Source organism: Drosophila sechellia, chromosome 2L (genome assembly GCF_004382195.2).
Source record: "Drosophila sechellia strain sech25 chromosome 2L, ASM438219v1, whole genome shotgun sequence".
Classification (NCBI taxonomy): Eukaryota; Metazoa; Arthropoda; class Insecta; order Diptera; family Drosophilidae; genus Drosophila; species Drosophila sechellia.
In genome coordinates, this window is record NC_045949.1 from 12,240,562 (window position 1) to 12,265,266 (window position 24,705).

Genomic DNA, 24,705 nt, shown 5'->3' on the forward strand with positions numbered 1-24,705 from the left:
CGTTAAAGCGTCGAGGCAAAAATAGTTTGCAGCTAAAGCGAATTTATGCTTGGTATATATTTTGTGCGACGCCTTCGTTTACCAACCCATCTATATCTATCTATATTAAAGTGTATATATATATAAGTGCAAACAGTCGTACACATGTCTAATTGGCGTTTAATTGCAGTTGCTTGAAAGTCATTGGGACTGGGCAGCTGTCAGTTGAACGTTCTCAGCAAGGAAACCCTTATCGCCGCGCTGATAATCTATATGGTCGAGCGATAAGCCCGGCATATTCGGTATTGTTTAGTCATATTCTATATATAGGGCATTACTCAACGTCAATGTTAGGCAATATGAGATGATTTTGGAAACGGAAAGGAGGTATTTCCGAAAGTGTTGCTCGAAATATGCCAAGATTTGAGAAAGATAAGGTTTTTATTTGAACTAAGGAAAATGATTGTGGTACTGTAAGATCTACTGATTTCTCTGATTTTCTCTGCCTAATTAACCCTTTACTAAAAGTTATCCCACCTCGTTTAACTTACTGACTTTTGCGGTGGGTTGAAATAAAAACACGCTTACCTAAAACGAAAATGCAAAAATAAACATCAATTAATTAGGTGAAATCCAATTCCAATCAATTTCAAGTGCTTATGCCTAGGCAAATAATTAATTTTTAAATGATTGAAAGAGCCGTTCATACGAAAACGACGCAAAAGGTCGTCGTCGTAGTCGAAGAAAATGAAGATGAAAATAATATAAAGCAAAATAAGAAAAAAAAAAATGATTTAATTAATTGTCGTAATCAGGTATAGCAACAAATTAAGTGCATGGGTATCGGTAAAAATAAATTTCAGCAATTTTAAAGAGCTAGCTTCCTGCCAAAAGACGTCACACGAGTGCAATTTGTTGGCCAACAAGAAAATGAAAAGGGAGAAATGGCATCAATTTTCGCGTGGTTGGCCAACTTTGGCAAAAACTGCACGATGTGTGCCACCAACCGAGTGGGTGTTGATGGCTAAAATATAAGCACACAAGTCTATCGCCCTTTTCTCGACTCAGAATATTCTTTTGTCAGCCTGTTGGCAGGTGGACAGCATGAGGATGAGTCAAATACGGAATACGTTCCGCCTTTTAATTGAAACGCTTTGCCTAATTTGGCACTTAACGTCAAGTATCTTAGAAAATAGTTGAAGAGGTTTTCACTGCGATTTCTTAGAAATTGAATGAATAATTAAATGTGTGCTAACAAAACATCAAACGTAACGTGACAAATTGTAATTGAATATAGAAATTTATGAACTTATAAGTACAAACTATTTGATTTTGCATGTATTGCCAGCTAAGTTTGCGTGTTAAACAATTAAAAAAAAAAGCAATTTAAAACGGTCCCATTTAATCTGTTATAAAACTGCAAATTATATGTTTATTAAAACTACGATAGCTTGATTATCATGATTACATTTTGATTGTCCCTGTTTAATTTTAATCCATTTAATTTTGTTATAGCAAAATTTAAATTTTCATTTCTAACAATCGGAAATTTCTGCATGGATACGGATTTCGGAATTGGGTTCTTCTGAACATTTCTCCGATTTGTTATCCGATGGCAATGTTTCGGCATTTAAAACCTCATTAAGTGTCTTCATTGACTTTTCGTTAGTGTTGATGGGTTCCATCATGTCTTCCTCAGTTTCCTCAACTACATCAGCATTATGATTTTCCAATTTTCCCATAAGAGGATTGCCCTGCTCATCGATGACTTCACCCACACATGAATAATTTGTTTCCAGTATGGATTCCCAACGATCCACATAGTTGATCTCCGAGTTGTGCATGTCCATAATCGAATTGAGATAGTTCGTAAAATCCCTGCCAGCTACATGAGATAGGGTTCCGGTTAAACCGAATTCCTCGAAATCACTGGATACATCGTAGATCTTTCCCCTGAGCGCCACCAGTATTCTGCCATCACTTCGTGTCCCATCGAATCCCAACAATTGATCCAGGTTCAATTTAATTGGCGGCAAATCGGGTAGTTTGGTGGTCAGCAATTTCGAGACAGTCAGTTCATTTTCTTCCTTATTTACCCAATGATGCCAATAGGCGTACAAATATACCAAAACGGACGCAAGGACTGTCAACACAATGTTGACCGTAAAGCCGAAAGCTTTTAACTCCCCATCCATAATAAATTTTTATATCTGTTTTAGCCAAAGTTATAATAATTGTAATTCGAATTTTGTATCTGACTGAACTAGTATTTATAAATATTTCTCAATGCTAACTACGATCCATTCGAAATGTTATTTTCAAATACTGGTGTGAGCAAGAAAACTTTTCAAACACATAAATTGGCATCATTTGTAAAATAAATTTGAAAATTGTTATTGAAAAATAGGCCCACTCCAATCTAGCTCTTATTCGCCCTCATATATTTCTATATTTTATCTGTCAATACCTCGGAGCGATAGCTGAAGTTTATTTTGTTTTTTACGCCGCTGCCTTCGAAAATATCAAATGGCTGGCTGTTATCAAACAAACGAATACTCGCAGCCATATCATTCGCGGTGCCAGGGCAGGTGATAATGTCAGCAAGTGTATCAGGAGCACAGAAATTGGAGCAGAGCCACCGAGCCGGGCAGTCAGCACAAAAGCAGGTTGAACAGTTTTCTTATATTATCAGTTGATTAAATATGAATTATATGAACAAATAAAGGCGCAAACACTGGCATGCACAAGTGTGTGTGCCACGAAAAACGATAAGCGCCGGCATACAAAAAAAAAAAAAAAAGTTTAAAACAATATTACTGATACAGGGTGGTGTGTTGTTTCAAAAAAAAAAGAGGAATACCAAAATATGCCTAAAAAATCATAAACTCTTAATGGAAGGGTGCTAATCAGTATTTGTTTACATAGGTCTTTGTATTAATTACAGAAAAGTCTGACCTTTTATGTTGTTTAAAGGTGTTAACAACATTTTTTCAATAAAATGAAAGCTAAATATTTTTGTATTTAGTTTGAGCTACTGAAGAAGTGTTAATAAAAATGCGTTTAATAATTTTTTTCTGATTCAATGCAGATAATTAAAAATTTAAAAAAATGTACTCATAATATTTTGCTTTACAAATTGTAAATTTTTTTTCACTGTGTATCCGAAATGAATGCAATCAAATATAATTATTTTTTAAATTATGTGGTCATTTTAGTTCTTTAATTGGCATTTAATTAAAAAAGATATATATCATATATGTATGGTTAATTTAAATTTACCATAGTTAAATATAACTTTTAACTAAGCGGAAAAATTCAATTTTCTAGAGAAACTTGTCGTGTGTTTGACAACCTATCGCTTCTTATTTACTTACCCGATGAAATCTTTGATAAAACAATAAACCTTAAATAAGCCGCGATCATTATTGAGTAAATATTCGGGCTGTATAACTGCAGCGGGCATTATGAGATTGGATTGTGCTTGCTGTTGTTGTTGCTGTTGGTGGTGTAGCATTTGTTGTTGCTGCAGCGTGGACTCGCTGCCGCCGATGTTGTTGTTGCTGCTGCTGCTGGTCGTCGCCATATTGGCAGCCATTTTGTTGGCTAACGCCGCCATTTTGTTGCTACTGTTGCCGCCATGCTGGCAACGCTTATGTTCATGCAACTGTTGTTGTTCTGTCGTTTAGCAGTTATCTTTGTTGTTTAATCAAAGTTAGTTGTGCTGTTTAGTAGCGCACCGCATTGTCTTGCTTTGGGCCAAATTCGTATATAATTTAAATGAAATTGACCATAAAATTGAAATACAAAAGTCTAACGTTTGGCAAATAACCATTGCAAAGGCCTTAAACAATTTTAGCATACCAATTCAAAATTATTAATTTGAAAGTGTAATATTCTAATTTAATTTCATAGAATTTATTGTTAAATTTCGGGTTTTCTGCAATAGTTATTCAAAAACCGACTAGAAACAAAAAGAAAAAATTTAAATTCAAATCACAAAAGCATTGGCAAATTGCATTTTGCTTTCATTTGAAACTTTGCCAATTTTCATCAATTTCTGTTTCAGCTTCCATTTTATGTGGTGTGTTGTGGCGATAGTGTGGGTGTTGTTGTTGCATGTGTCTTCATTAAAAGCAAAGTTGCAGCGTGTGGAGTAAAGTATTTAATTAACATTCACAGAGCTCTGACATGCCACAAGGCATTTTGTTGCATGCCTCGCACAAAAAAAACACACACGTACAAATGGGAAGATGAACATCAACGCTTACATAACACACATGAGAAGCGGATGAAAGAGCATGCGAGATGCAGTAACACAAACTAGGTTACCCAATCTTTTGGTACAGGATTTTTGTATAAATATCATATCATTTTCGATTAATGAATTTAATTTTCAATGCAACAAGTACTGTGTACTCCAAAAACAAATTGAATTTTTCTTCACTAATTTTATATTTTGCTAAATTATCTGTATGGTATCTCAATATGGGTATCTCAGTCGGATTAACAAATTAACATTAATGGTGTGTAAAGCAATAAGAAATTACAAATCTTTCTAAAAAAAATTCTGCATATTTGGATTTGGTGCATAATTTGTAAACTGTTAGGATTTCCATGTCTAAGTTGAAAGTTGTAGACAAATTAAAAGTAATGTATTTCACTAGCTATGACAGGAATAAATAAATAATGCTGGAAATGTGATCTTCCCATTCCAAGGAAGTGCTTGCTTTCAAATGAATAGTGTGCCACCGCCATAGAAATTGCTTCGACCGCCTGTCAAGTGGTACAAAAATGTAATATGTCTCTGGAGCACAAGTTAGTCGAGCACTGGGTCGTCGCTGGTTTCCCATTTTATCCAGCAGCCCGCAACAAATGGCGCCTGTTGACAGCTAGTTGACAGTTCGGCTAGAAATATGACTGCTCCGTCTGGAGGCACTTGTGTGTCAACAACTGTGCAGCAACTTGTTTAAGATGCGATAAGCAAAAAGCACTGACAATTCAGCAATAATAAGGCACGAGAGATGCCTCCCCAGAGGGGCATTACATGAGCCCACCAACCACGAAAAAAATGTAACAATTGATGTGCTACACACATTAATTAGCATTTTTAATCACTCGAACCGAGGGCACCAAGGTTAGCAGGTAATATGTACTCGACAGAATTATTTATATACATTTTTTTGGGGTATCATATGTTTTCCTTTTTAATATTGTCAAGTGGCGGGGCCCTAACGATGATGTTACTCGACCCTGACTTTGACTTCCCTCTGCCGCCCACACAACCAACCAAACAGCGGACCAGTCACGTACCAAAGCGGCAGTACAAGTACTTTTTTTTGGTTAAGGGTCCACACTTCTAAGCCCTCGAAGGTATGAAGGGGTCGGTCGGGTTTGGGGCACCAGCATGCCAAGTAATATTCATGCAAAGAGTTTGGTGGAAAACCTTGAGATGCTATGCCAAAGAACGAACTCATTCACATTCTCGTTCACAAAACCCCCACACAACACTCAATTGAAACTGACACACGGCACCCAGCATGAAACAACACAAAACCATTTCGCCTTGAAAACATTTTAATAATGGAACCCAACTCGACACTAAACACAGCGCGAAACAAGAAAATAAAATCTCTGTTCGTAAATGAACTGCATGTCTAATGCTCGATGCCCATTGTAAGGGCATCATTTCAGAGCTACTCAACACAATGGACGAATGGATGCTTGCCAAGGATCTTTTCTTGTTTAGTTGAACACGTGCCGGGGACAGTGGGCTTTGATATACATTAGTTGGAATCCGCGGAAGTAATGTGATGGGATGCCTAGTTTATTAGGCACAGACAAGGTAATCATGGCACACAATAAATGGGTCTGAATAATGTTAGACTTTAAATATACGTTGAAAATTTGGGGTATTTTTAAAGATATACACAAATATGCAAATTATTTGTACAGCCGTTATGAACACCACATTGAAAACTTATTGTGTATATTTAAAATATTGTTAGAAATTATTACTTATTGTGGTGTAAAGTAGTTTAATATTCAGTTCAATATTGGTGCGTATAAATTTCCCATTTCAATAAATACTCTCTTAAATTAAAATCGTAGTTCTGCCAAGCGTTCAATAAAAATCATTTTAGCGTGAAATTTATGCACATTCTAAAACAATGTCAGCAAGGAGTCGAAATCTCCCTTTCTAGACCCTCCCTCCCTCCCTTTATCACGCCGACTTTTGGTATCGTTATGCGTATTTCAGCTGAACTCACGCAGTGTGTAATGGAATTATGCAAAGTATCTGTGTGTGGGGGTCTACTAGTGACTATGTGTGTGTGTACGCCTCATTGAGCTATGGCAGTGAAAACAAAAAAAGAAGCAAACAAGTACGGGCAAGGATCGCGCGAAGGACTCGTCAACTTTCCAAAAGCGCAGTACTTGCTTTGGGAACAAGAGCAAATAAAAAAATACAAAAAACATAACGCAATCGTTTTTGCCACAAAGGCAGCCACACACACAGATGCACACCAGCAGGCCTGACCTTGACCTGGAAAATGCGCCATGTGGAGCAATCGAGGGGTGGTGGGTGGTCTGCTCTCGCCTCCTCTTTCTATCTCCCTGTGAATGGGCCAACAGAAAAATACGAAACCTGAACATGTTGTTATTTGAGTTTAGTTCAGCTCAGTTGTTTGCTGCAACTGCTTCGCACAGATACAGCTACAAATACATATGCAGATACAGATGCTGGCGCACACACAGATACAGCCCACAATCAGCAGCTGCCTCAGATACATTCGCAGAGATAAAGCAGCATAAAGTGCTTGCATTCATTGTGTGGGTTGCAAATGTGGGTCGTGGCGGATGCTTCGCTATGTTCTGCTGTTCTGCTGCCCCACCATTCACCCCTGGATTTTTATGATAACATTTTATTGTTTCCCCCAACTTCGCTTGACTTTATGGCATCTCCAGTTGCCGTTCAGCTGCAGTTGAGCGACTGACAATTGGCGCCAAACGCTGCCAAGGACGCCAACATTTCCAAAACGATTTCATCACGTAAGCTGCATTTCAGAAGTCCGAGGGCTGCGCATCTACGAAATAGCATTGCATTCGGGCCATAAATTTCAATTTTAATGGGCGGGATATAAAAAAGTTCATGCGCTGATATGACCAGGGATTTTGGTAGTACTAACAAAAAAGTAGTTTAATTTTAAGTAGGCCCCTTGGACAATCTTTTTAACGGTTTAACTATGCCACAGTGATTTTACGCCCTTGGTCAGCTAATTATGCCAGCGAAATTATAATAAAAATGCTCTCATAGGATCAGTTTAAATTATCTTTTCTCGAAGGTTCATTCAAGTTTGCGGTCAATTAGGTTCCGTAAAAGTAATTCATCGCTCAATTCCTTTAACGATACTTCAATTTAATTGATTTGTAAATCAATAAATACATAAAAAAAAAACAACAATATTTAATTCAATCATCAAAGTCTCTCAAAAACCGATAAAATACCGGCTAGAACCGAACAAAGCCAGTTCAGTTCATCAAGATTCATTTACTGTAAATCGAAAAAAAAAAAACAGAAGAGATGCACAAATGCGATTCGCTTAATAGGCAAACGTCGATTAAATGAACCAGCCAGATGTTCTATCTCTCGATATATATGACGTACACTAGCCGGCGATGATGTTAAGCTGCTTAAATCAAATTATCAGCACGCAAAGATCTAAAATTAAATTGTTTTTGTTCAAATGACCAAAATGGGCAAATTATAGGCAAAGTTGCATTCAAGCGAAAAAGATCGCTCTCGCAAATCGAAGTTGATAATTTTTCGGGGTGTGTATTATCGTTTTTTTTTATTTATTTTTTGGTGTGTAGCCTCCACCACCCATTTGCTGAGGTCACTAGTCAAAATATTGCGTATTCGCAGCGTTGACGTGACGCCATTGTGGCTGGCAGAACGATAACCAAACTAAGCCAAAACCCAAGGGTATTTCCGAATAGCGCCAAGGAAATGAATGAAAATCAACTTTCAAGTAAGAGTTGCGTAATCAAAAGGGGATGGGTGCCCTTTCTATGGTTTTTAGCCATGCCAATGCGTGGGAAACGCTACAGCAAACACAACTAAGCTGACAACCTCAAATGCTTTGTGGTGGGCAAAAGAACAACAATGATTCGTTAAGGAAAACGCAAGAAAATGGGGAAAATCGTATAAGATAGAGAAAAATCAATGGTCTTGTTGTCTTTCGTGAAAATGCCATCAATCATGTTTGCACAATTAAACTTCTTGCGCTTAACTTCTAGCGGAATTAGCCGTTCGGTTTCCACTATTTATTGATTTCTGATTAATGGCCATGCGGCTTTGGGGAGAAGGACACTTTCCATTGGCCCATTAAGGACACCGTGACATTGAAGGCAAAGTGCCAGTCAAGGCGATTAAATGTTTGCCTTCTCAATGGCCTGTCTTTCCTTGTATTGATTTCAAGTGTACTGAACTAGTGGAAAATAGAGGGCGTACGTATATTGCATGCTAAGAACACTTTGGGGTTGGTTTCTCCACAAGGACCTATTTTTGGGCGTATGTGGACTTTGGTATTATCCCAATATTTAGGCTAACACAAGTATGTCATAGATAAACTCATCTATAGTTGGCAATGCAAGCGTAGAAAACCCGAAGATAATTACTTTCTAGTTATATTTTTTTTATTTTTTTTTTTTTAATTTAAAAAATTTTTCCAATCTCTGCAGTTAAATCTTAAAGTGCCAGTTATATTTTTTTTTTTTTTTTAATTTAAAATAAAATATGTCGAAGTCTCTGCAGTTAAATCTTACAGTGAAAATACCCATACAAATTCTTAACAATTAGTTGAAATGCTCTTTAATGTTTGATGTTCGTTTGATGTTGATCAGATGTGAGGAATATTTTGATTGGATAATTTGCCATTTATTTTGTACTGGTCAACACAATGAAATCATAAACCGAAACGAATTAACCAACAATACGAACACAAATAATTACAATTTAGAATTGGGTGACATTACCTTTTAATAAAAATATTTCCGTTATTAAAAGCGATTTCTAAATTGTTTTTGTTTTCCATGAATGAAATTTTTGCTGATCACTGCTTGTAGAATATAATAATTTTTTTTATCGCGTTGAAAAAAAAAACAAACAAGGGAAATAACAAATGGGCGCGAAATTCTAGAAATTATCTATGCAGTAAGAGCTAGCGAGAGCGAAATGTAAGAGCGAGAGAGAGGGGCCAACACACACGCACACATTGAAATCAACCGAGGCGTTTTGAATGAAAGATTTTTTGGTAGCTCGCTTTTCTTTCACTTTTTGATTGCCCAGATGCAAATCTGCATTCGTTTTATTCGCTTATTTTATATAATCAAGCGAAACACTTTGATGCCGTTTGAATTTTATTATATTTTTGTTGCTAGATTTGTTACAACTTTTCAATTGTTGCAAACTTTATTTGGTTGCACGCACACATACACGCACAGCCAGCACACTCAACGCACACAAACGCTCGGCGATGATGTCCGAATACGACTGACTGACGACAGCAGCGAAAACTTCCGCGTTTGCCACAAAAACAAGCCACACACACACAAAAAATGGCTCTTTTTCTGCACAGCAGAAAGGTCCCCGAACTATGTATCGCAAATACTTTGGCTAAACTTAATTAAACCGATTTTTAATGTTATAATTTTTAGTGCTAGAAAATATTATATTTTGCCAGCTTGTTTTTGTGTTTGGTTTAGCAAGAAGCCAAAGTGTAGATTGACTGACTGAGGGTAGGATTTTTTTTTGTTGCTAGCTTTTTGTGGCGCGTTCATCGCCCAAACATGCAGATGAGAGAGAGCCAGGCGAAAGAGAGCACGCGCGAGTTCATTTTCGCCAGAAAATGGGAGAGCGAGAGCCACGTGAGAGACAGATTTTCGCAAAGAAAGTGAATTTCGCGCTCTCGGCATGAGGAAAATTTGTATCTGGCTTTTCCTCAGCATTTTCCCTTGCAAATCGAATATCTTTTCTGTCTTATTAGCTCTGTGTTGCAGTGGCCCTTTCTTTCCATCTATCTCTCACTCTCTCTACTGCCCTCTCTCTCTCTCTGTTGATGTATACATAAATATAGAATATATATGGATTTGAGTGAAGCATAAATAACACCTGCTCCTGTTTTGGGGGCTCTCAATTTTCCTACGCCTGCGCAAATCGGCCAGGAAAACGTGCTAGCCCAACCACATATACATACATATATAAATATAACATGAAAAAACATAAATTCATCGTTATCATGTGTAACGAGTGGAAGGGAGATGGGAAGCGATTGCATGTGTCTGTGCAGAAATGAACACTGCACAATAGACCAAAAACCAGAGAAAGAGAGAATGCCAGAGAAAAGTGTCTCTCAGCTGTCCCCATTTTTGTAAGTTCTCCGCTGGCCAAAATAATTACACCAATTTATAAATTATCAACGAGGCGAAACCATTTGAAAGGTCCTTCCTCAAGGCTTCCCCCGAAAGGCAATGGCAGAGAAATGCCACAAAAACCTGTGTAACATCGCATGAAGGAATGAAATGCCAGCGAATGAATTTCAATGACAAGGTAAATCAACGTCAGTGCTGGAATTTGAAGGAATTTCCTTTGTTTCCGAACTGAATAGCTCGTTATTTTTGTTACTGGGCACTACTCTAAGGACATCCAACATTAATTGGTTATATGTGAGTGGGTGGGCCTGTCCCAACCCATTCCATTCTCGCTGTCCTGATTGCAATTGGAGCATGACCCACATACTTGAGTAAACAAAGCATAAAATCAGCTATGAGAATATATGTTCACAACGAACAGCTCAGAGTCCTAACAAAACAATAGAACTTTGGTGCGTGCGGGTCGTCCTGCAAATCCGAAAAGTTAACAGGGTAAAGGGGACGAGAAACAAAGAAAGTGGCAAACTTAGACTGATTTTTTGTCATAAAAGGGGAGTTCGATCAAATGTAAGGCTATTTATTTAATAGGACAATGCAGAAGATTTGTTTGAGAGCGTGAAAACAATGCTAAAAGAATTAATTTCTGAAAATACTTGGTCTACTAGGCGTATACGTAATGACATACGATGTGTCATTTGGAGCAATAAAACAATGGTCGTGTTTTAGTCTAAGCAATATTTGCCATGTGCCCACCTCAAAGTACAAACGTTATGCACATAGAATGCTTTCTGAGCATTTTCCTTTGTTTAATGTAGTTAAAAAAATTACGTATACGTATATAATATAAAGAGGTAGGTTTACCAAATTATATGAAAATTTATCTGCCTTTAAATTTAATGGAACAAGAAATAAAGTAAAAAACATTGTAATGGCACTAAACTGAGAATTATTAGGCCAAAACAATTTAAAGTATTATTATATTTTGTGTAGCATACTTAACGGAATATTGCTATCAACCCCCAGCGAAAAGGCTTCACTTACTATACTAACTATACTAACTAGTATTATTTAAAAATAATATAGGTATGCAAGTAGTATTACTTACAAATATCATACGCTATATAAGCACATCTCATACATACCTGAAAATAAAAGAGAAAATATATTAATTGGAATTCAATATAAACTTATGCTAAATAAAAATTAAGTTATTTTTATTATAATAATTAATTTCTTAAATTGTAATTATATAATTTAGGTAATATCATGCAGTGCAGTTCATTGATATTTTTAACACAACTCAATAATCACTGAAGACCATTTTTGAGAAATAAACATTTGATAATGAATGCCTCACTTTGTCCACTTTTTTTTTATTGCCCTATTGGCGGTAAGCACATTTTGATAGGTACTTTATAAAGTAATCATCGACGCTGTCTGGGGCTTAAGGAGCCCAAAGTAAACAAAACTGGTTGCCCGTAATTTTCCACATGGCAATGGGTGCAGCTACCAGACCAGTTCTGTAAAAGGTCGCCACCTCGATGGTCACGATCAGCTCCACGCTCAAATTATGCTTCTTATTCGGCAACAGAGCCAAAAAGCTTGTCATATTTCTGATAGTATACTTTAGTATAATTAAGATTTATGTGGGCTAGTAAGGCAAGGGAAACACAAAAGTGTGCACAAAATTCAGAGAGTATGAGGAATTATAAATTATTTGTTACTTTGGCTATAATGCCATGTAAAATCTTAATAAAACAAAATTTTTAAGAAGTTACAAAAAGGTTATATTTCAAGCTTAAGTTGTAGTTTCAAACCCTTTTTTTGAGTATTAACGGTTAGAGTCAGATCTGCAACTTTGTATTACAACTTAGAGGCCTGTAAACACGTGGTTAAACGTCAAGCTCACCTGAGAAAATCGAGGTTATTCATGATAACCCACAGGAAAATGATAAGAACGACGAGCAGGAAAACCAAATAGAAAACTACGAGAAGCGAGAAGAGGGCAAGTCGAATCGCTGATGTGCGGGGTCAATGAAATTGAAGTGCAATTGTCAGAAGCTTTTCAAACTCGGCGCGAACTCGAAAGGTAAGACCATACAAATAAAGCCAAACAAAAGCTTAAACCGATCGAAAACAAAAAGCGGCAGAGATAATCGCAACACAGCGAGAGAGAGAGAGAGTGCGAGGCAGAGAGAAGTGTGAGAGAGACCCAAAACCGGCACAAGCAAACAAAGAGCCGAAGCGACAAGAAACCGAACGACAGCAGCAGCAACAACAACAGCAACACATCGCTGCCCATCAGCAACATCGTCGACAAACACGAGGAAAAAGGTTCGACTGGCTCAGTGTGACGGCGAACGTCGTACCTGTTGTGTGTGTGTTTCCACGTTTTTCGATTTGTCCACCGAAAAGTGCCTGGCGAAAAACAAACAAAGGCTCGCAGAGTGAAAAAGTCCTGCATATCGCAAACAATAGCAACAGTTGGCAGCAGATCGGTGGTGAAGAGGAGAGCAAAATGTTTGAAGTCGCCTGCCTGATGTTCATCTGCCCTTGGCTCATACTCGTACTGCTCATGTTCATCGCCATGACTGTACTCTAGTATCTAGTTGAAAAATGTTAACACACAAGCTGAGAGGAAAAAACGAACAAGAATGGGCACACAAATTGCAACACATCCGCTGGCAGTGTGCCCAAATAATCATCGGAAATTAACATAAGATTCCTCTTGCGCCACCCAAATATTCCTATAAAAATGTGCTTTGATTGTTTTTATTACCCCATCGTTTCTTTGTTGACCGCACGAGCAAGTGCAATGTGATTTAAATTAAAGATCTTATTATGTAAGAAATCGTACCTAATGTGTATTTAGCTTAAGTTAGCCTTTAAGCTTGGCAAATAAACTACAAAGAAATAAGCGAGTCAAAGGTCTTTTACGAGCTGGGCATGGTCTAACTGGCTGGCTGCATAATTCCATTGTTAACTGTTATTAATTTAGGAACGAAAACCCGTTTTCTGAGCGATTAAATCAACTTGGTTTCGCTCAACGATTTAGAAATTAAATAGGGCTACGAATATGAGGGGTAAAGACACAACGTGTAACAACTTGTAAAATTTCGGAATTTTGTTACATTGCTAATAACTATATGCCTTGAATATACAATATATATATATATATATGAAACAAATATGAGATACCCATATGCGTATGGCCCAACATCATATCAGTATTTCAATCTATCACTTTTATTGTGTGCCATAAACGAATGTCTTTCGAAATCGACCAACTGTCATTTGTATAACAAGCCTGGTTATCTGCTAGTTGTTACGTATCTGCATTTGATAAGAGTAAAATTGGGACATGACTTCAACTATTTCATTCACAAATGACAATTATTATGCCTTCCCAAATATTTACTCATTCTTTCTCGTTGAAACAAAAAATCTATTTCTTGGGCTAGATATGTATATTTTTAGATGTAGATGAGGTCACGCAATTTCCATATAAAATCACTCAACAAGTAAGCGTTAAAAAGTGAAAGTTTGTCACATAAGCCCAATAAGTGTAAAGGCAATTACACGTGTAGTCAGTGTTAATATTTCCATATCGTTAAACTTAAACAGTGTTGTATAAATAATAGTGTTTTGTAGTGCTATTATTTTGTAGTGGCATTAATTATAAAGTCAAATCAAATTGAAAATAGCTCTATATACATTGTATATCTTTTAAAATGTATATTTGGTGCTTGCTTGTAAGTAAACAAGGTAGTTTTCTCTTTTGTGGTTTTGTCTGCGTGCTTGGCAATGTCAATGAACCTCATTAGCAAAATAAGAACAATGGAGGGAATGAGCAGAGTAACAAGTCAAATATTGACCGAAATATGTGTGATCTGACCACCTTAGGTTTTTTGGCTATACAAAAATCCCTTGCTAGCGTCTGAGTTTAATTTACTTAAGCTTTTTCCTTTGCAGTTTTGCTCGCATTCCAATCTTCCTCGTTTGCAAATGGCCAAATATTATGAGCTGTCTTCTATTGACTGAACAAATAATAGCAAATATTGACCCATTGATGACTGTCTAAAGTCAACTTGGTCTAATTCCACTTTGGCCAACAGTGACTACAACCAACAACAAACCAAATGCATTTGCATTTTCATTAAAATGCAACAATTCGTGGAAAAGAGGCCGGCAAAGACATTTGAGACACCATCGCGTGCCGTTCTCGTCCGCCTTCGAAGGCAATTTCTGTAATGTTCCGTGGGGTGTGGACCAGGTGGGCGTTACATGGCTAGTACTAGTACTAGTAGTGGTAGTGGTGGTAGAGTTGTGTAGTGCAATCACCTCCGGAACAAGACCCTTTTTGTGGGTCAGCAGGACGACTGCAGTTGGCGTTGCACATTGTTGTTACTATAAATTTTGAATGTTTACCCGTACCCGTATTTCGTGCTCAAATCGGTTTGTCTGCATGCGAGTGTGTGGTCTCTGGGCCTTTTGAATTTCGCCTTCTCGTATTTTGCATTTCTCGCAATGGGCACTATGAACTCATAGTTCCGGCTGAGACAAGTCAGCGTTGGCCACAGTTCATTGCTCTAATTCCCCCGGCAACAACAAAAAGTAAGAGCAACGAATAATATCGAATGCGTTGAGCGAACGATTCGAATCCCAAAGTGCGGCACGTTCTAAGATATAAGTTTCCTCGATACCCTACAGCCTCATGGATACCTGTGGCATATTGAGCAAATGCAAAAACAAAATTTTTAAACGAAAGCACACGTTTGTTTGTTTCTATAAACATTTTAGGCATACAGGGTATACAACAGTCTCAATAGCTATTCGATACCACTGCTATATGCTTTTGTTTGGACTCAAGCAACGTTGTTTTTATCGCTGGCCATAAAATCACAAATTTCGCACATAATTAAATGCAAAATGGCAGCGAGGAAAACTCAACCGCAAGGCAAAAGGCTGGCTAAAATCAAATTACAACTAATCATAATTTCAGCTCGTTTTCCATACTCATGATTTTCTTTGTTGCGGTTGAAGTTGCTTTGAAGTTTGAGGTTTTGTAGCCGTCGGTTGGATTGTTGCACTTTTATTTTGGAATAGACTGGGCGCACTTGCCTGTGCAATTATTCGAGCTGGGCGGCAACACTTTTCTTTTGGTGTTTTTTTTTTCTACTCAATGGCAGTGGCTTGACTTGAGGCATTTTGGGCTTGTCATGGAGCTTGTGATTGTGCCGATGATGACTGCAGGGCGAGACATGACCTCCTTCGGTTGCCTTGCAATTTTCCTTGGCGGGCGGAACGAAGCCTACCGGGAAATTGCAGCCAAACGGTAGAGCATTAAGCTTTTACGACTTAATAAATACAATAAAGTAATTGTAATATGATGGTGAATTATTACCATCTATAAACTCAAAGCTTAACTCGAAAGTGTGTAGGATTTCCGAAAAAGAAAGTGTATGCACAATTGCATTTCAATTCTCTCGACAATTTCACTTGCTTTGCTCGAGCTCTGCATGTTTGCATAATAAAATTGATATACCAATTTCAAGCCGAGCTATTCCATTAATTTCCACATTTCGCAAGCATATCATTGCGTGGCTTGAGGTTTCATAAGAATTTCTTAGCATTATGCAAAATTGAAAATGACCATTGAGTGAAAACTTGTGGCTATGTGTTTTGGCTTAGTCAACAGTTTGTTTTTTGCCTAATTTTTCACTGCCTCGGTTTGTTTGTGCCGCCAGAGTGTCTGCCACGTTATTAGCCATCTCTTGACGTCTTTCCCTGCTGTGAGTTTCTGTAACCCGAAACCATAACGAACTTAAGCATTCTAAAAATGTTGTTTTCCTTCCCCCCTCCAGGCTTTCCATCTCAGGTTGCCTTTGTTTTTTTTCCCTCTGGCAGGCAAACTAATGAAGCGCACCATATGCCAACACCAGCTGTATATGTATATATTTTGCTTTATTTTGTGGTTAAACTGTCCCACCAACATTCCTCCCCCCTGTTAACCCTTCGACCATTATCGACTCATTAGCTTGGCCAAATAGACGCGGGTAAATGGCGAGCAGAATTGCTTTTCCATGCGTCTGTGTTTGTGTATAGCATTCGGCGGCTTCTGTTTAACATTTGCCACGTGGCCACGCTGATTCTAGGAAAAATAATTAAAACTTCAGTTTATCATGGACAACGGGGGTCTGGCCAAAATGTCTGGAATCAAGTGGAAGTCAAATAGAGGGATTCGTTATTTTGACTGATTGCAAAAGTTTGCTTGAGTCGGCCGGTGTAATTAATTAATGTTAGAATGTTTACTGCTGTATTTTAGTTATTATAAAAGTCCCTTTAATCCAAATCAAATTCAGTGATGCCCATTATCGCAACTGGGCAAAACAATGATGCCAATTCTGTCGTATCTTAAAACACGCAATTCTTGTAACAAAACAATTGTGTTCAGTTAATATAACCGATTAAAGGAGGACTATTCCATCTACTACCACAAGTAACTCCACACATCGATGCAGTGCATCCATGACGTTTCACATCAATATGAGCTGCAGGTTCTAACGCCCACCTGGACTTACGACACCTGACAACCCTGAAATTATTCTGCTCACGCTACGCGAGAATACAAAGTGGCAGCTGACTGCGAATTATCAATGAGTTCTAAAGTTCAAACGGAATCTATCAAGATGCGGCCATTCCCATTTAATTGTTCATTTTCATTTATGAAACAGTTTCTCATCGCAAATAATTCCGTGGAAAACAAAGCCAATGGCAATTAATTAACGGAAAGCGTTAATCGACTCGGAAAATCTCAAAGAAAACAGCAATTAAAAGATATTCGACTAGCCACTTGCGTTTTTCTTTGGAAACTAAAAGCTGCAATTAAATATGGTCACCCTTTAAATAATTTAAGATACATTATTGCCTTTCCATGCAAAATATTAATTGCATTTTTAATATCACACTAATCGGATTTCCTGGCACTTCCTACGCATTTTGTTGTTTATTACAAATTTCTAATTGTGCAATTGCCATTTGTGGTCGTATTGTGACTCCTCCCAGGACATTTTTCTAATGAACAACCCTTTTGCGCCCCAACTTCCCATCTCTGAAATGAACCTTTCCCCCTCAATTCAATAGACATTTAAAGTGTCAGCCATTTAAATGCAATTTGCCGCGCATTGCAATGAGAAATAATGTATAGAAAAGTGTATCTATATCTGCCGGTTTGTCTCCGGCTCGTGGCCCACACCTCGAAATGTGGGCGGGCTGGGGGAGAAAGGGAGGAAAATTAACGATTTCCAGTGAACGAGCGAATGTAGCAGACATGATGGCGTCGACAGCGCTTGCCATTGTTGTAGCTCGTTAGTCTTCCAAGCCTTCCCCATTTTCAGCCTGCACATTTCAGCGATGTCTGTGTCCATTCCCGTTTTCCATGTCCCTCGGCTAATGCTAATGTAATCACATCGATTAGTATGGACAGTGGAGGAGTTCGGCTTAGGCAGTTAAAGTTCCACAACCACTTCCTTATGGACTAGATTTATGGTTATTGCAGTTCATGAAAGTCCAAAGACCAATAATGCCAGCACAAAATATAGTTCATATATGGGGCTATTCGGACTTTGTTTTAGTTAAATATAACGTAGATTTATATTTTCTGAATTCCCCTCGCCGGCTTGACCTTTTTACATAATTCAGAAGCCAAAATTCGCATTAATTGTATGCGTTTTGTAACATATAACTAGTGATTGATGCGCTTTTAATCACAGCTCTTGCCAAATACCCACAATGATTTAAATATTTATAGCATGATTTTAGGCTTTCCTCCAAGAGATTGTTGAAATAAAAAATATATTATCTTTGTCTTTTAAACAATACAACAAAAAAGTGCAAAGTTTCGGCACTTAATAAGATGCCCAGGTAGGCCAGTATACATTTTCGACTTACCACCAAGAGTAATAACAAAAATATTACATAACATCTTTGCCATTAAAATATATTTTGTTCAATGAATAAACACTTGTAAATAGGCCTAAATATAGATGGGCAAGTCCCAGACAACAACCCACAAAACATAAATAAATTAAATAAATAAATATGAATGTATACAAAGTTAAACAAATAAATAAGGCAATAATGTGAAATGACATGACAAGATATACTTGTGGAAAAAAAACAATATACATATATATAAATCGGCATATCTTGCAGATACAAGTGGGCGACGACAAATGATCTTTGGTGGCAGCCGAAGAAAGGGTAAAAAGAATGCCTCTTAGACAGGCCCGAAAGCCAAACAAAGCCATCGACCAGAAGAATAAGAGAAATCTTCAAGCCAGACAGCAAAGTAAACAAGAAGAATCGTTTCCACCTCTTCTGGGCCAACATACATTACTCTTGGCCATAAAAGACTCTCTGCCGCTGGCCTATACTTCATCAGCCCGACTCCTTAAAGCATTTCCATAAGATAATTGTTTATGTGCGGCTCGTCATTTTTACTTTTTCTTTTTGAATATTATTTTTGGCATGTTTTGCGGCTTTTTTGGTTTGCCTTCTGCTTCGTTTTTTTCTTATTTTTTTTGGGTTTTGTGTTTTGTTTTGCTTTTGTTGTCTGCTCTTTTTTTTGGCCATTGTGTTTTGTTCGACTGGCTGCAAGCATTTGTGCCAAAAATAAATGCTGACATCATCCGAAGCAAACCATTCAGCCGCAGCCACACACAAAATCGAGCTCACTTTTATTTATGGGGCAGGGGAATGCGGGGAGCATAGCCCCTCGATAAGGAGAGTGGCACCAACAAACACCACATTTCATTCGCCTCTCTTGAGTGAGATAAAGCCAAAGTATGGACGAACTCAAGATGATGCCTAATTGAAATTCTAATTGGTCTGGGGAGTCGCAAGCAGCTTACATATGTACACTCCTCCATGGGCATCCTCACCAAAAATGTGCTGACGAAACCAAATGATGATGAGAACACCCGGTTTCATTTGGGATTACTGACCTTGAACTTGAGACTTTGTGGTTCTCTCCTTGATAAAACTTTTTGGACTCAAGTCGATGGTTTTTTGTATTCCTTTCTGAATATCATTTTCGGCGACTTTTGAGTGCATTCAAACTGCATTTCGGCAGAAAGAACGAGACATTTAAAACCTTTTGAGGCAACTGTACTGCTGTTAAAGGGGTTTCAATTTCATAATCATAGAGTAGTTTATTATAGATAAAAGTTTTCTTGATTCCCAATTCCTAGGAGTAAGTACTTAAAAAAAGTATAAATTATGTGTACCATCTATATTTTAGCACATTTTGTCAAGTTTATAACCGGAAAAGATAACATAGAATAGATACGATTGAAATTTATTTTTGCGTCGGAAATTCCCGAATTCATTCAAAAAGATTGAAGTGTGAAAGTTTCTTGCTTAATCACCGCCAATGTACTCGCTCCTTATATAGCACACATTAATATTAATCGCTACCTATGAACAATTTACAAGTGAGTCAGATGTGAGTCACTGAAAGCAATCACAACGCAAAACTTTCAAATAGTTTTCAAATCTGGCGGCGTGATCATCTCCATTTTAAACGGAAGCTCACAATTAAAATACTACTACAATTGCGTAGGACTTTCGATTTTTTTAAATAAAAAATTCTAGAGCATTTTTGTCATTTATGGAATGTTTTCGCATCATGATGTGTAAACATACGAGCTTCAGAGTCCCATGGATACCTAATTTAGTGCGCCATTCCCCAACAAAGCCTCGCCTTTGTGGTGACCCCATGTTTTATATTTTGGGGTGGATGGGGGAACTATCGGGAGACCCTTTTCACTTTTTGCGCAGTTCGCTGGCGAGAAATTGCGTTGCGGCCAAGCCACCACCCCAAAGGAATTGCTTTTTTATTGCTTATGAGCTGGCAAATGCTAACGCATCATCATCATTATCATCATCGGGAAATGAATGCACGAAACACAAGGCAAATATTACAAGAGGCAGCCAAGTTCAGGAATGACATCATTTCCATGCCAAAACCAAACCAGAAACCGAACACCAAGAACAAATTCGCACAACTTTTAAATGTGCTGAATGTTGATTGAAAAACGCAGGAAATTCCCTTTCTTCCGCCAGTTTGCCTTTTTTATAATTAAGCAAAGAGCGAAATAAAGCGAAGAAGCCTTGAGGGCTCGCGACTGGATTATAAATTGCGTTGGGCCACGAAAAGGATGCATTTTCTGATTGCCACATGAATCATCAATCATCAGCGGAGTGACGCAACATGATTGAAAGCTGAAGGTAAAAAGCTAATTGGCGAATTCCTGACAGAAATTATTGAAGGGTTTTCCCATAAAAACTAAATTAAATTAAAATGTTTTAGCATTGCGTGCGAAATTACACAAAATTTTGGATTGTGATTTTTGGGTTAAGTAAACATGCTTTTACGCACCACGATTAATTCATGCCGAATTTATATAAATACATTTAAAAAAAATTAATTAATTATATTCGACATAAAAGGAATTAAACATCAAAGGCAATGGATGGCAAACCATTATTACACTAATATTTTATTATTCTTTAGTAGGGGAAATGTTTTTACCATAAGTGTTAGACTGAAGTGTTAGCATGTGTTAACTAAGTTGGTAAATAACTTAGTTCTTTTGTGATTAAATCATTTTAAATTAAACTGTGTTATATCTTTTCAGTTATTATGTGAACAGTCAGTTTTGATTGTTATTTAACAAAGTATCGCCTCTGGCATTCGTTTAAACAAGAAACCACCCAGAAACTGAACGTAATCCAAATACAGTACAATATTCAGCGTGCAATACCACAGGCCAAGCGATTAGGAACATCAAGCATTCAGGGCGAAGGACACGAACAGGGGGGTACAAAATCAAGCGACAAGTAGTAGGACATGGCCATTAGATCCCGCAACCAGAAAGGATGGACTGATCGACCCACACCGACCTGCTGATAACGGTATCCGCTGCACCACCAGCTGCACCACCGCAAGTTGCAGCCGCCGCAACGGCAGCAAAAACGGTGGCACATTCCAGCGGAGATCGTGGTCTGCGATCGCCGGATGCGTTGGGCACTTGCAGCCGCTGGAAGGCAGGATCATAGCTGAAGGATATGCGCGAACTGGCCGCCGGATGTCCTGGCATTGCGGCACTGGCAAACGACGTTTCCGGCGAACTGGCATAGAATGGCGAGTGCGGATATGCGTAAATCGAGGGACTGGCACTGAATGCACCCGTGCTCGCTGGACCTCCTGCCATTTGGTTAATTCCGATCGCAATCCTCGGCTGCGAATGATGCATCTGATGCTGTGGACTGCTGCCGGCACTACTTGGTATGGGAATCGCACGACTTGCCGACCGCGTGTATATCGTTGGCGAGAACTGATCTATGGCCTCCTCATAGTCCTCATCCGTGCTGGAACCCATGTACAAGTTCGTATCGCTGACCGCTCCATTCGGATTGTTCGTGGGCCACAGGGACTCGTCCACGCAAAAGGAACTTCTACCCGACTGCGATTTGTTGTAGTAGTAGAGCTGGGGATTCAGTCGGTGCATAAACGACGGATCATTGGGCCCTCCTATGTGCGGATTACTAAAGGCCCTCTTTCGATTTCCGCCGGGATTCGAAGCGGTTATAAAGCTGGATTTTATTCAATTTGGATTTTGGATGTTTGGCAAAGCAAAAGGTCGCACGCAGTTCAAATAAAAATAAAGAGTTTAGAGGTATAAGATAGATTGGAAAGTAGCTTTAGATATAAATATATAGATGTCGCATAATTTGAATTTCTTTTGCTAAGCCAATTGAAATTATAATGAAAGTTCATATTGGGCAAGGATATAGGAAGGGATTCGGTGCCAGGCAACAGGAGTCGATTCGGTGTTGCTGCAATGAAGTGATCAAAGTTTGCGATTCGAAAGTGAACTGTGATCGATGCCAGACAATCAGGTGAACGAATCTTGTGGATTGACAAAGTCTGATTGAAAAACAAATCGTTTAATTGCTTGTATAAAATTAAATGTTTTTGGGTGTGCGCTATTTTTTTGTGCCTTGCAAAGGCTGTAGCTGCCAATAAAGTTTGTTTTGTGTGTGTTTTAACAACATGACAATTATTTGAACTTTATATGATATGAATGTGATTACATTGCATAATTGTTCTTAAAATTTTAATTGTTGTTGCTTTGTTAGTGTGGCTACTCTCACTCCATTCAAAATATTCTCAAAGAAAAAAATGCAACTGCAGTAACAAGAGCAGCCTCAATTTCCACTTCATTTGCCGGCGCAACAGCAACAGGGCAACATTATGATGCAACATTTGTGGCAACTCGTCGATGCGCTCCAATTCTCGGCATAAACAACACACAACTGCCGAGGATGCAACATGGAATCTTTTGCTGCAGCAGCAGATGATGAATGTGGCATGCCACATGCAATGTATGCATCCCAAATAAAACTGACAAAAAGCAAAATCGCGTGGAAGGTGCAGATATTTGTCAATTACGTTGTGGCAAATTAATCTCCGCAAATAGGGTAAAAACGAACATTTCCTTTGGAAAATGTTTGATCTGTGACAGAGTGACGACAACTCGGTTTTCCTTTGAGGATGAAAAACATATTTCCGTTCTGCAAAGTCAAGCTGATTTTCTATCCACAGCTAAGCGCATAAATTACATGCAACAGGGCGTGGAGAGAGGAGTTTTCCAAAGAAAAACTTTTCACAGTCTAAAGGCCTTTTTTTTTTTTGAAGAAAAATGGTGGCAACAACAACTTTTTAGCTGCAGTCCAGGCTTTCCTTTTTTTTTGGATAGTGGATAATTCTCAGTGGAATGAAATGGACTCCACATGCCTGTTGTTGCTTTTCCTCTTGGTTTTGTGGTTTTCTGTTTTTTTTGACTGCAGCAAAACTTTGCTCCTACAGCCTTTTATTTTTGTTTGCTTCCTGCTACGATTTTAATTGTTAATTTTAAGTTTCAGGAAACTTTTTAATGTGCCGCACATGACAAAAATGTTACAGCAAGTTTAATTTCAAGATGAGTAAATTAGCAGAACTTGAACCTGAAAAGGATCATTATTAAAATAAGTTTACTACCTATTTGGCCAAACTTCTTTTTATAAAAGGATATAAAGTGCTTATTTTGTTTCGTGTTTACTCCCCCCAATTTGAAATACTTTCCCCTGTCTTCTTGAGTCATCCTCTTGAAAATCCCAGTGTCATCCTGCCATCAGGATTGTCATCATCCTTTCTTTCGCCACTTGCAGCTTGCATAATGGCAAATGTAGCGAAATTAGCATAAAATGAGCAACGCAAAATGGGTAAAACACTCGCCAAACAAAAAGAAAACGACCCCATTGAAAACTATGGAAAATTGCGGCTGCATTGTTGTTGCAACAAATTAAATGCACATTACATGCAGCATTTTTCCCCCTTCCCCATCCATTGCCATTTTCATTTGCCATTGTGTTTTCCCGCTTTGTTGTTGTTCAGTATGTCGCCCCAAAGCCAACAAGGAAATAAAAGTATTCAACAAAATTGTGAAAAACAAGCATTTGTTGTTCAAAAAAATTAGGTGAATGGAGCTAAGCTCAAAGAAAACTGCGGAGAGCGAGAAGGAAAATTCCAAAACGGGAGTCTCGAAAACTGCGATCTCAGATAAGACCAAAAAAAAAATCGCTAAAAAGAAATTTGCAGTCAGCGCGAAGAAAATTTTCGACGGAAAATGGGGAGGGGGGGTTTGTATTAATCGCTTCACCGTTTTGTTTTCGCAGTTTATCTGCGAGTTTTCATCGCGCTCGCTGCTGCTGTTTTCTGCTTTTGACCACTTTTACCCGCCAAGCCGAAATTTATTTGCGAATTGTCTTTCATTCGTTACAATTTACGTAATTCGATTTCCAATGCTTGCGGTTTTCATTCGCAATTCGGCAGTTTGATTGGACAGCACAATTAGCTTGAAAGGACAGCAGAAAGGATTGCGTAAGTTTGAAAGCGGATTGAAAATTAGGGAAGAAAAACGGTGGGACATCAGAAACTAAAACTCCAAATGTGGACACATATCCCCAAGGCTTTCAGTTTGGAATTCTTTTGATTTTATGTATGACATTTACAAAAATATTTAAAGGGACAATAAAAACATTTATAGATTCGCCTTTTATTTTTTTAAGTAAATAGAGGCAGTTAGGAAATGTTGCCTTTAATATTTACAATTTACAAATTATAATATTAAAGTGGAAATTAAATAATGGAATTTTCATTAAAATATATATTTAAAGGAAATTGTTTTTATA

General features: G+C 38.0%; 2 protein-coding genes across 5 annotated transcripts in view; both read right to left on the bottom strand.

The window, feature by feature from the left end:
- The window catches only part of LOC6617753 (protein bunched, class 1/class 3/D/E isoforms), an 89,872-nt gene that overhangs the window by 39,081 nt on the left and 26,086 nt on the right, over positions 1-24,705 (bottom strand). For 2 of the 4 annotated variants that reach the window (XM_032720654.1, XM_032720655.1), the window contains exon 5: positions 21,373-22,065. The exons of 1 other annotated variant lie outside the window; for it this stretch is intronic. In XM_032720654.1, coding sequence (XP_032576545.1) covers positions 21,373-22,065 — 693 coding nt within the window. Of the gene's footprint in view, positions 1-3,353; positions 3,611-21,372; positions 22,066-24,705 lie in introns of those variants that run through there. One more of the 4 variants, XM_032720664.1, reaches the window with a different exon arrangement.
- Positions 1,380-3,010, bottom strand: LOC6617750 (membrane-associated progesterone receptor component 2). Its single transcript, XM_002042026.2, has one exon. It carries the CDS (start codon positions 2,172-2,174, stop codon positions 1,515-1,517), a length of 660 nt encoding a protein of 219 aa, XP_002042062.1. The 5' UTR covers positions 2,175-3,010; the 3' UTR covers positions 1,380-1,514.